General features: G+C 41.3%; 1 protein-coding gene across 1 annotated transcript; it reads left to right on the forward strand.

Annotated features, from left to right (window-relative positions):
• The first annotated feature begins 76 nt into the window (after positions 1–76).
• On the forward strand, positions 77–10,508 carry ap5m1 (adaptor related protein complex 5 subunit mu 1). Its single transcript, XM_022230398.2, has 12 exons — positions 77–405; positions 1,446–1,575; positions 1,727–1,828; positions 2,458–2,528; positions 3,018–3,096; positions 3,558–3,698; positions 3,954–4,091; positions 4,965–5,091; positions 5,465–5,723; positions 6,171–6,387; positions 8,329–8,425; positions 8,820–10,508. Exons 1-12 carry the CDS (start codon positions 338–340, stop codon positions 8,909–8,911), a joined length of 1,521 nt encoding a protein of 506 aa, XP_022086090.2. The 5' UTR covers positions 77–337; the 3' UTR covers positions 8,912–10,508.
• The last annotated feature ends 2,424 nt before the right edge of the window (positions 10,509–12,932 follow it).

Consider the following 12,932-nt stretch of genomic DNA (forward strand, 5'->3'; position numbering starts at 1 on the left):
GAGCGCCCTCAATTGTCCACTTGAAGCAGAAATTTAGTCTCCTGCATTCAGAAAACATTAATTTCGCGTGCAAGTCATGCTGCGCTAAACAAAATAGGAACCTGGTAAACAGGAACGGCGTTGGAACGGAAAACCAGGGGGTACGGGATTAGGCCTACATCAGTACATGGGAATCGTAATGCTTGACATTTTTCATTGTCATAATCAATACAGAACACGCGTTGGCGCAATTTCTCCATATTCAGGCGCAGGCCACAACTACAGCGGATTTCCATGGTTTAGTGTTCAGGTGATGATGTGAGTTGGCAGTCAGGCCTGTAGAGAACTTCCACTCACGATGACTTTCCGAGCTGTGTGGTTGCTGCCGTTGCCAGGAAGCGGCCCCGAAGAGATCGTCTTCCTCAAGTAAGTTGAGATGGAGCTGAAAGGTGATGGCACTTCTGACAAACCTTGAAAGCTATTACAGGGCATTTTTTAAACTTAAAGTACAACCATTGTACCTATGCTATGGAGTATGGTTACAGGGTCTGCAATTTTCAATTAGCAAATTTTAGTCTCACAATGTTAATAGAAAACCCATAAAACAAAGTGTTTTCAGTCAAAAAATACTTCTAGACTAACAGCAGTAGCTGAAAGACCATAATTTCAGGGGAGGCACCCTTTTTAAACACCGTGGGCAAACACTGCCTCATGCCCAGGGGTTACTGTATTTTTGGAGGTCTGTTTTGGTACCATAGAAATGAGGTTGTGACAAATCATTGCAAAGTTATCTGTCAAACATTGTTTTACACAGTTCATTGCACTTTTTCTGTCAAAAGTAACATTGCACATTTAAATTTTTTCCCTTCTAGTACTGATAGAGTCTCGCAGAAGGTGAAAATTCCAAACATTCCTGTTGTTTGAAAACCATTTTAGAAGCTACAAAAATTTGATCGAATACATTTTCTCGAGTTTCCACAAGTGTCCCTTGTGAAGGACTGATCATATCAGAAAACTGTTTGATCCAAATTATGGTGGGTGCACAAGTCTTTTATTGAAATGGGAGAGCACTCCTTAGAAATTATGCCTTGGAAATTATTACTTGAGAGATACAGTTTAAATCTGTAAGTGGATTGAAGGGATTGTATGTTGCATTTGTCAGTACCTCTTTTTTTGTGTGTGTATGTATGTCTGAAAGCAATCATCTTTTAACTACCAATAGAGGTTTTGCGCAGTAGCCATCTTGGGGTTCAGTGCTGTTGCACAGAGATGTGCATGAGTAGACCTTTTGTATGTGCTCTTGTGGATTAAAAGCACGTAAATGCGAAGTGGCTGCCATGCAGAACCTCTGTTGTGTGCAGACTGTGAACTGCTTGTCAATTCTGGGAGAAGAAAGTGTAATATACATGTTGTTTCTACCACACTTCAGAAGGAAACAATTTCCGCATGTGGTGTTTTACTTTCAGGACTTATCCAACCGTTGAAAAGAGAGCCCTCGTCTTCAGTGGATCAGAGAACCATGTCCCTCTTCCATCAGAGAGCGCCTTGTATGATGCAACTTTGGAGGAACTCGGATTGAAACAGCCTGGTACAAAGGTAAACATTGCGTTACCTCATGCCGACAGCACACATCACTTAAAGTACATGGACTGCATGCACTTTAGTGGCACCCACTCAGAGTTTAAAGAGCTTATGTGGAAAATCCAACCTGTCAAACTAACCTCCTGTCTCTTGTTTTTGTGTCAAGTTTGTAGAGTCCAGAGATACGTGTGACAAGGAGTTCCAGAAGCCAATCTTTGAGATCAGAGTACCTGGAGGCAAGCTATGGCCAGTGGTCATCATCCAGAAGGTGAAAGAAAGAAAATGTGATATCTATACCCAGTAGCCCAACTAGGCTGAAATTTCTTCAAGAGAACCTGGGTGAACACACATTTCTTTTCAAGAGGGCTTTGGGGAGGCGGTGTACCTGAGAGGTACAGGCTTCTGCAAGGGAGGTTCACGGTCACCATGCCCCCCCCCCCGATAGTTAAGCTTGCACCTCTATTCATACTATAAAAATGTTTTGTCAGACAAATAAAGAGGGAATACACAAGCAGTTACATAACCTGGAACTTGGCCAACATTTACTTCAGATGGCCTCTTCACTAAAAGTACATTGACAGGAAGTGCTGCGCATCAGAAATGCTGGGGGACTGTTTGTTTTTATAGCACTGGCACAGAACTTCTCTTCAAGTGCCCATTAGGGACCAGTTTTAAGGCGTGAATTGTGTACATAAATTTACATTTAAAGTGTAGTATTTGAGAACTGAAATGAGAAACATTTAACACAGTTTGTTTTCAAATCTTAGCTGTGAATACACCTTGGGGCTTGCCCACAAGAACCAGGTGAATAAATTTTGGTTTGAAACTGCTGTAGCTGTAACTACAAAATTTGAAAAACTAGCATTTATTGATGATTCTTCTTTTAATTTGTTATAGTTTGGTCTTCTGTTGTGCTGTCTACCTCTGGTAGAGCAAGGGTGTGAACCTAGGCCACCGCTGACAGAGATGTAAGTCCACCTCACTTATCCTTGTTTATGTTCCTGCATTCCCCATTCTCTTCTTTTTGTATTTCCTTTATCTGCCCTCCTCTTCTGTCAAAACATCCTCCATTCTCCTGTCTACGCTCCTGTCTCACTCACGGCACCTTCTGTGGGATAAATTGCTTTATGCATGTCAAGTTATGTAGTCAAGTACTTTTCAAGAACCAGGTTTACTGCCACATCATTCATCCCAGTTAATTAAAAGCACTCAGTTGAGTCCTTTTTTTCCATCTCAAATCTATTTTTGAGCTTACCATGCAATGTCCATGTTCTTCAGCTTTGCTCACACATTACCGGTTCAGTATTTGGTGGTAAGCTTGACACTCAGAAAGCACTTGACTGAGACACTGATGCATGCTGAAGTCCAGAAGCCTTTTTTCATTTCAATTTGATGAGGGTTGAATGAAATCTGTGCTTACGTATTTGAAACTCTCTCTTTTTTGTCATGCTGTCCAGTCTTGGCGTGTCATTAGGGCTGTCTCTACTTTCTGCTATAGCTGACTTTATGGGACATTTACCAAAAGACTTCAATGCAGTAAGTATTGTTCATAACTTAGTCCTCCTTCAGTACTCCACCTAATAATCCCATTTAGACAGAAACGGTATTTACATTTAATAATTTTACCATAATGTAAGTTATTTGAGTCGCAAAAGAAATTTAAGTCTAACTCTATTTTTAATCACTTTTTTATCCAGTCCATTAAATCTCTCCCTTTTCCTTCAATGTAGTGTGAACTCTCTCATCATGTGTCCAACAATTTGCATACAAATTCAGGTTATTTTAATGTCATGTAACTTTTGTTTGAGCTGCTCGGAAGATAAGCAGTCCGGGTTTTTCTAATAAATAAATTTAGAATTGCTTTGTTTTGGTGTAAAACAAGAACCCTTATGGATCCTGACTTCATTACCATCAGAAGGATTTGCAGGAGTGGATCAAAAGCGATGAATGTTTTATAATGCCAATATTTCAACATAAGGTTTATGTTTTCCTGGTAGTCTCATCCCAAGGTATTGGAGCTGTACTCTTACATGTGCCAGGCAGCACCATTTGGTACACTGGTCGACAGCAACCCGACTACCATCAGAGAAGCAATACAAAACAAACATTCCACGCAGCTAATAGCAACCAATGCTAAGGTAAAAGTCATGGGCAGCCTGGTTCAAAGCTATGCTGAGTAGAATCTGCATAATAGTCTCAAAGATAAACGGCATTATCGAGTTAAAGCTGTCTAATAGTTGATAAAATGTTGCTCCCCTCAAAAAAATGAGGCTCTCCAGAGTTTGCATGCAGTGGAAAGACACAAACAAAAAATTTAAATTGTCAACTATAGTCCAAAGTTGGTTGTAACTCAAAGTGGACATGGTTTGTAAGAAATGTTTGTTGGTTACCAGCAACCAGCATGGAGGCCGATCATGACCAAGGGTAAAGGTCAGGTGCACTTCGCCATCACGGAACAAGTGAGAGCGGTTTTGTATAACAGCAGCAACATGGAGGACGCTTGCAGTGTGTATGGCACAATCACATGCAAGGTGAGCATTGGGTGCTGGCTGGATTATTCAATTACACACAGTCCAGATAACGGTAGGTTTACAGAGTAAGGAAGTGTGAAGTCAGTCAGAACCACGAAGTGTCGTACAAACGAATGGAGTTCGCTTAGGTTGGTTTACGTGCTGGTTCTTGCACTAATGCCTGTTACACACATAATTGTGCGTGTGATGTATTCAATTTGGTACTCTATATCAAACTTCGGGAACTATTCACTGTTCACATGAAAGAAATGTTACCAGAAAGGAAAACAGAACACTTTTTTGGTGTGCAAGGAAAGGTGATAATTTATCACTGTCGTGCAGTCCTAAAATAATGATACTTTCAATGAGGAAAAAGCCATGCAAAATCATGGTGGTAAAAGGGTCATTCTATATTTTGGGGTCCAATTTTCTTCATATCCCTGCCACATCTGACAAATGATTTTGCAAGTTTAGAACATGGTTTTTAATTTCTAAGAGTGGTTAAGAATTGCAAAACACCTGCCAAACAAATAAATGTAGGTTGAAGTCAAATTCAGTGATATTTCCATGGCAACTTCCATGAGTCAGGGGTAGTGGGGATACCAAAAACGTTACACTTTTGGACCCCAGATTTATAGAATAAGCCAAAAGTGTGTACTCTGTTCAAAGCCGACTGTAGTAATTTATGAGCAATTTTTTATGTATATTTAGTGGTTCATTCTCCAAGTGGCTCTGTTGAAACTATTTTGAAGCAAGCAAAATTCCAGAGTGTCAGTTCCCATGGCCATTATCCAAATTTTTTTTTTAAGTTATATTTGCCATTAATTTGGAACTCTTGATATGAAGCATAGTTTCAACATCTCCTCCCCTTGTTTCTTTGGGGTGGTCAAACAGGCTGACTTGGAAGGGGTTACGCCAGAGGTCAGCATGGCTCTGATTGTACCACAAGACTCCCCACCCCTGGATAATCTCATTGTACACCCTTGTGTTCAGGGTGGTGACACACAAATCATCAGCTCAGGTGACATTCCAATAGTCCTCCTGGATCAGTATAAATATAGAAGTACATAGACCAATTGTGTTTTGCTGCAGTAAAATATTTACTTCTGAGGACAGTGTTGTGCCTGCGGTAGTAAACGACGAACTGTGTTCAAGTTTGCATCATAAACAGCCAGTACAAAAAAGTGCCTCTCAAATCTCTCTCTGCTTTTCAAATTTTCCTGTGCCTAAGAAATCCAAGAGTGTTTGGTAAACTCCTTTGCCAAAGAAACATTTCTTTTTTATGCTAACCAACTCCGAGTCTGAGAGACAATGCATTTCATAATGGGGAGACAGGGGTTGCGCAAAAGGTGTCCCACTAAATTACTGTGCCTAAATTTGGCCCCTTCCTGCAGGCATGCCAGGGATGACCAGCCGCTCCACACCGGCCAAACTGACCAGGAGGAGGCTTCGTTTCATCCCCCCTCGAGAGACATTCACCCTGGGTTATTACACCTCCTCCCCTTCCGCCACTGTCACCAGTCCCCCCCTCACCGCCTCCTACCAGATGAAAGGGACAGAGAGGGAGGTCACGCTCACAGTCACCATCAAGCTTAATACCAGGGTCAAGAATGCCTTGGAGTACTGTGAGGTCCAACTTCCATTCTACAACAGGTGATGACACAAGAGCTGGGCTGGGAATTGGTGCTGGAGTGTGATACCTGACCTTTGTTGAGGAAACCAAAACATCATGCAGTTATTGGACTAAACTGTTAAACAAGGTGTCAGCAAGTGATTTGCCAAAACTGTCATGCTTTTACAAATTTGTGTAATGCTTATCTAATGGGGCCCATCCTGGTGCCAAGCCTCCTCACACCTTACCCTCTGGTTCACAGAGTTGTCAGGACCTGACTTGATGAGGCAGTCAAGACTGTATGAAAACCAACCGCAACACTTCACTCACCATTTCACTTACCATTTAGTTGGATAGCCTCTTAAAACCAAACCAACATTTTGTTGTGGAATGCAGCTCCTAATAATTTCCCCTTGGTGTTTGCATCAAGTTCCTGTAGTTTCTCAACACTTCTCACGATCACCTCCATTTCCGCATTTCCCCTGCAGAGGAATCATTACTGAGATTGACCCCGCCCCCAGCATAGGCAGCGTGGTGTTACCCAATGACAGGCGGCGTCTAGGTTGGAACGTTGGCACCCGGCTCCCGTCTCGGACCCTGGAGGCAACGCTCCAGGCCAAAGTGCAGTTTGCAGAGTTTGACAAGAAGAGATTGTCGGACTCCTACGAAGATCCGTTTTGCGTCGGGCTGAATGCTTATGCAATGGTAAATAATGGTGATGGCATCTGTTCACTTCTTCTCCAACAGAGTGGCACGAGAATTTGTCATCAAATCTCAATGAACTTTTACAGTGGTTTGCAGTTGGAGGTCTCATTCAAGCCACCAGCCAGCCTTTTGTTTGCATATATTTAATTAATGTATGTTCATTTAGCAGACTAGTCAAGTCCTCACACATCACAAATCACTCAGTCCCAAGTCAAGTTCCAGGCTATTCAAGTAAAATGTGGTAAAAGATTTCCCTTATCGTCTTCCCAGTGGTTTGTAACTATAACTGTGATTGGTTCTTTTTAATTTACTTGTGATGGACTCATGATTTATCCATCCAGAACAATTATGACTGCTTGCCAGAAGTCATTACCAGACCTACCAACTAGTACGATTTAGACGTATTTCCTACGGGAAATTCTTGAAAATACGATCGTACGTTTTCTTCCCCATGAAATAAGGGTTTTGATGATATTGATACACCTGAAAAAAAAATCGCAGTTCAACGGTTGCGAGTGCACGTTATTAGAAATATACAGCCTCAAACGTTTCTACATGTACGTGTACAAACCTCTTGTGTAAACAGCATCCAGCAACCCCCCGACATTGTGTTGTGATTGGTTGCCCATTAAATATCAATATTCATGTTGCTTTAGTGGGACTCTTTAAAGCCGCTTGTACGTCAGTGGAAGTAGTGACAAACAGTCTCCAGAAGTTTATGTACATGTAACGCATGTTTCACGGCCACCGTAAATACGTGTATGTGGCTTGAAATAAGGTTATTAATTTTTTCGCTTTCACCGCGATAGAGGGCCTCGTGGCAACTGGTGCAGGGCAAAGGAAATTGTGTCGTACATTATGGCATGGCTATTACAGGTTCTGTGTGCGTCGCTTTTTACGAGATTTCAAACAATTATCAGACATAGACACATCAAAATGCCACCTGTAACAGGGTTCAATTTGGGTGCAGCCTTTGACAAGACCGATCCTCAAGTAAAAATCTGCAGAAATAAAAAAGGGTGGAGACATTTTATGGCTGGCCAGCGAGCAGGTGAAAAAATCTGTGCCAGGAAATTCCAAAAGCCTGGACTTGCGATGTGCATTTCAAGATTTCGAATTTTGGAAACACGATCAATTCAGGTGGGAATAGGGCCATTTCACTCTTCAACCTCGATGATGCATTTCTCGTGTGATTATTTTTATGCATGAAGAAGTGTTTATGCAATTTAGTCCGAATTACTCGGACTAAACCCACTCCAGACAAGTGGTCAAAACGATCGCATAGAGGAATAGGCTTATGCTCATTTTTTTCAAAATATGATTTTTTAATGAAAAATACGACTCCTAAATTTTCAGAATACAGTTTGCGATTCAAAGGGTTGGCAGGTCTGCATTACCCATCAACCACCTCACACCAAAGGCCATCTTAACATGCAGTGATTTCCTGTGTCAAAATGCGGAAGATATTGAAACACGTTCCGGCGAGTTCTCTTAGTAGTGTCTTGTGACATCTGTACTCATGTACATGCTCAAGTGATTCCCCTGAGTTTGTGCACAAACAGAAGCTCAAATTGTATCTTGTTGTTTGAAAAAGTTGCTAATTTTGGCTGAAATGTTACCACACCTGTGGCGAGCGCAACTTGATATAACACTGTCGGCAAACAGTTAAGCATTGGCAGGGATTACACCCGATGGTGGTATAAATTATCAGTTGACTTCACCGATACTAACAAGAATTACAGCTAACACTCTCAATTTTAAAAGGGGGTAGAGCTTATATTCCCTTTCTATTCACCTCGTTTAAAGTCAAACAACAGTCAGCATTGACCAGTCAACGGCAAGAATATAAAGGTAACTCCGGGATGAGACAAAAAGGGCAGATTTGAGAACTCAAAGCAAATGAAGGAAAATGGTAATTTTGTTTGTGTTTTTTATCCATAGATTTACTTCAAAGTGCCAGAATATACTTATACAGGCTGCCAGATTGACCCCAGATCTCTTCAGATACACCCAAGTGCCAAACCAAAGTTGAATACAGGTGAGTTTCTAATTCTGGTATTACTGGCAGCCGAAGCTTAAAAGGGGGGCATTCCCCACACACACACTTTTTGCAGGTCCTGAAATGGGGTCAAAGCTGTGATTGATTATCCTGTTCTGGCCTGAATTCCCATCAGGTCCCTTCTGATAGTTTGTCTGCTCGCTCCTAGCTTGTTAGTGGTCAGTGCCAGGCTACACTATCTCATTGAGTTGCTCACCTGATTCACATCGGCTCATTGTCACTGAATTTACTTCAGTTCACAGACAAGCAAACAAGGTTTCAGCCAACATGTGGTATTCCGTACATTCGAGATATTGTTAGATTCATTGCATATTCCGCTGGGCTAAAGTTGCAACCAATCTTATTTGATGAATGAAATTAATTCTTTCTACAGTGCGGGAGTTTTCATCTGCCGAATACAAAGTGTGGAATTCCCATGGCGATGCCCAAGCTGTGTTTCCGGTCCCCAAGTACCTTCTGCACTAACTGCCAACACATTTGCCTTGACTGAGCGAAAGACGATTGCTTTGCCACAAGAATTGTCTCAAAGAATTGCTGATGGTTGGTTGAAAAGGCATCTTGCAAAACTTGATAGTTCAAAGGTGAACACACTTCACTGCAATTATTGGTCATGCCTACAGGTATGGATGGACTCTCACTTGTGAGAGAATTCATGAGATAGTCATCATCTTTGCCGCACTCTGAGGCAGTGCCACAGAGAAACATTTGTCAAGACAACTGGCCTTATCACTCTTGCGTGGACCAATTGAGTGTGTGTGCGTGTATAAAAACCAGTGGAAACTGCTGGAGAATAAGAGCATGTGTCTGAGTCAATATCTTAGGCGAATTGAAATAGACAGAATAAACGGTGTGAATAAGTTCTCCTTGACACCGTCCGAGAAAATTATTGCAGGTTTTTCACTGGTGTGATGAGTTAACAGTGCATTGAACAGCATTTTCTCCTTGCTCTCAATGGTTTACTTTTAAGAGGAATAAATTTAGGACTGTTAACTTCCTTTGTAAAGCGAAAACAAAATCAAAATGCTGACTGTCATGAAGTGGAATGTTATTAAAGGTATGATGAACTACCATTACAACTTCTTGTTTCATCAGTGCATAAAGATAATGATTATTAAGTATTTGTACTTTAGAATTTATTTGCAAAGCGTATGAAATGTAAATATAAGATGGAATTTCAGGTTATTCATGGTGAAAGACAGCAATAGGTGGAAAGGCTTGCGGGAGCACCATGCGGAGGAATATATCTCTCTTATGAGTATGTGTGGTTCTGAATCCACCACTAGCATCCTCGTCACACTCCACTGCATCCAGTCACCTTATATAAACAGCTCTCTTCAGCATCTCTTCAGTCTCCCGACGATGGACTGAGCACGCAGTCTGAAATGTTGAATGTGCTCCCGGTTCTTTCCAGAACCACACATATTCATAAGAAATATATTCCTTCGCATGGTGCTACTGCAAGCGTTTCCACCTAATGATGTAAATATAAGTTGCAATAAAATTTTAGTAAAATAATCGCCTATATAATTAATGTCACTCGGGGTCAAAATCCAGTGTTGAGAATTGTCGATGGGTTGGCTGGTAACTGTTTTACCCAAACTGTGGTACCCAAAAGTCCTTCTATTGGTTTGGGTGATACGAAGGATTCATTCCCTACAGACGCTCTGGACATATCTGGGATATTACTCCCACAGCAGATACAAGACATTTTGTACATGCAAAGCTTAACCTTATACCTACTGAATGCTAGCTGGTCTGCAAGAACTCTTAATGACCATACCACACACAGGCTATGTGGAAAAACTCGGCATTTCCCAGCAGGAGCTTCGCTCCGCTGCACCAGTACGTGTCCAGAATTTGCTCAACCTCTAGTCAATCTTTGCAGTATAGCTCCAATCGTTTGAGCTTTGTTGGGTTCCTGAGAGGGCAGCCGCAATAACAAGGGTTTTTTTGACCTGGGTTTGAGAACCCGAAACAGCATGGGTCAGGAATGAGAAAGCGAAAAGGATAACCATTATTGACTTGAGTCATTGCTCCCAAATAAAACAGATGTTTTACTGAATAGCCTGTGAAGTGATGGGCATTTTTTTTTATACCTGTAAAATAACGGGGAGACTTCCCTTATTCCTCGTGAAAGTTAAAGAAGTACAGAACCACAGAAGTGCCAGGACCAAGATGCTTTTCAAAGTGGTCTTGCTTCTGTGAGATAATATCCGTTGAGTATAACACGCCGCCGTGAAATACAACTTTGAAAAAACAATCGGTCGTGGCCCGTCTATGCTTCCGTAAAGAAATAAAGTCTTTCCCCTTGAATGGAAGTGCATGGACGAGTTCCGCTAATTTTTTTCCCCGTAAAAACACGGACACTTCAGAATGTTTACCATCTGATATTTTGGTGCATGGATGTTGTCTGAGGAGGGTGAAAAAGCATGCCTGGACGTGGAGCGATGTTCCTCATATAAATGTTAAAGGGAAAAGTCCTAACGTTAATGTTATCAATAGTAGCTCAAAAAAGATCAGGCCAAGAAGAAAATCTTAAATTAGCTTCTTTTTTCCCCTGGCCTATAATTATTTCTTACAAAATATGTACAATGAATACATGCCCCAAGGGGTGTGCTAGGAGTGATGGGGTATTTTCCCATTACTCAGAGCCATGGTCCTTGAAACATATCAGCAACAGAGTCAATGATCCATCTTAGAAATAAAAGCAAAAAATAAATAAATAAAATACAAAATACAGGACAAGGAAACAGTTTTTGTTTTACATGCACCACCGTCAAGATAATGCTCCAATAGCTCTCAGAAATGACGTCACTGAGAAGAAGCGAAAAACAGGAACTAACATTCATGTTTTGGACGTGCAGTGAGTGCGCACCTAAGGCTTTGAAACAAGATTTCCGAAAAAATGCAATGCAGTTGAAAATTACAGAGCAATTTTACTTTGACCGACGCACAGTCTTTCATCAGAGCAATTCACAAAGTCAGATCTACCAGGAGCAGGCAGCTAAAGAGAATGAGACGCCGGCTGTGTGTAACTCCTTGCCTATTAAATCTACACAGTCCGTCAATAATCATTTCCTTAAAATTTGGCATAATGAAAAACAAATAAAGCCCCTTACAACCTCCACAAACTGGGTTTCCACTGTATAAATTATGGCCATTCGTAAACGCACACGGAACGCATGACGTCATACCACCCAAAGTTGAAACAAAATGGCGCCCAAAACTCCCCGATTTCTTGCCGAAAACAACCTTTAGATTGATTGTGCAGCCAGGTGTCATGATGCTAAACCTGTTTCAGTGAAACATCCAGTTTCATATTGAAACAATTTCCTGGGAACTGGCAACTCAGTCCCATCATTTACTTTCATGTTCCCTGCAACCACCTCATTAGTGCCAAGTCCACCCGGTACCCCTCTCTTCCCCATGACCCGCTGGCGGGAACAAGCCCCATCCTGCCACTAATAGTATTATGTTCTTGGCCGCTCTCGAACGTGTTTAAAGGCGCCTTCCCATAATATTTATGTGCATTTTCTGTGCGTTGCCCACACGATGCGTTTCACGTTCATGCGTTTCTCACAAAAGTTGACTTCATTATCATAACACACGTGTGCGTCAGGCCTTCAAGCGACTTGGATCGTTATACGCAACACTTGGCGCCACTGTTGACGCGCAAATGGAAAGCGCCTTGGGTGACAGCAATCTATTTGTTTTAATACCTACCTTCAAAATTTACCTTTGTTTCACTACATTTCAAAGGGTAATTTGATACCTTTTGGGGTTCCATGCTAATGAATATTTCCATATATTGGTATTTACACAAAGTCATGCGTTTTTATAGATTTTGCTGGACTATTTTTTTCTTCTTTGCTGATTCATTGTTTTTTATATGTACAGCAATAAATGAGCACCAGTGCCTTTCTCAGAAATGTTTTCAGTAAGTAAATTGTGGGTTCACAATGTTAATAGAAACACCTATGCAATGAACTATGTCTTCCTGCCTGTGGTCTTCCCTTAGATTACATCACAGCAACAGCGCCCTCGGTTGCCCAGGAAAGCATGGATATTTTTTACGTTTAAAAAAAGTGCCCTTTCCTTGCATTTAACCCAATGGGAAAATGAAAGAATTTTCGTACTTTGGGGAAGAGTACCAAGTTGCAGGAAAAATTGTCTTTAATAGGAGGATTCACTGCAGCTACTCTATTTAAGAAATTGAACATCTCTGTGTGTGTGTGATTGTGTTTACCAAAGAGCTACCGTATTTACAATCTCCAGCTAGAGTATTATCCTTTCCACACCCTTCTTTGTTCCAGCTTTCTATGCTTGTCTACATTCCCTTTGTTTGGTGACCTATTCAAGGCCGGCTGACCTCGATTTTGGTTTTACTTCAAAGCAACTCTAAGAAAACATGTTTTCTCTGATTTTATCTGTTCAAATTCGTCTTCAGAGGTCAACAGTTCTAACAAGCTTGAAAAAGGGCCTTTTC

Source organism: Acanthaster planci, linkage group LG01 (genome assembly GCF_054643075.1).
Source record: "Acanthaster planci isolate LZ-2023a linkage group LG01, COTS_SCS, whole genome shotgun sequence".
Taxonomy (NCBI): Eukaryota; Metazoa; Echinodermata; class Asteroidea; order Valvatida; family Acanthasteridae; genus Acanthaster; species Acanthaster planci.

Bases quoted from the DNA above. Each gene is read 5' to 3' on its own strand.
- ap5m1 (XM_022230398.2), top strand. From the start codon at position 338: ATGACTTTCCGAGCTGTGTGGTTGCTGCCGTTGCCAGGAAGCGGCCCC. The intron at 2,529-3,017 runs GTAAGTCCACCT...CATGCTGTCCAG, and splicing joins AGGCCACCGCTGACAGAGAT to TCTTGGCGTGTCATTAGGGC. The intron at 5,092-5,464 runs GTGACATTCCAA...CCCTTCCTGCAG, and splicing joins CACACAAATCATCAGCTCAG to GCATGCCAGGGATGACCAGC.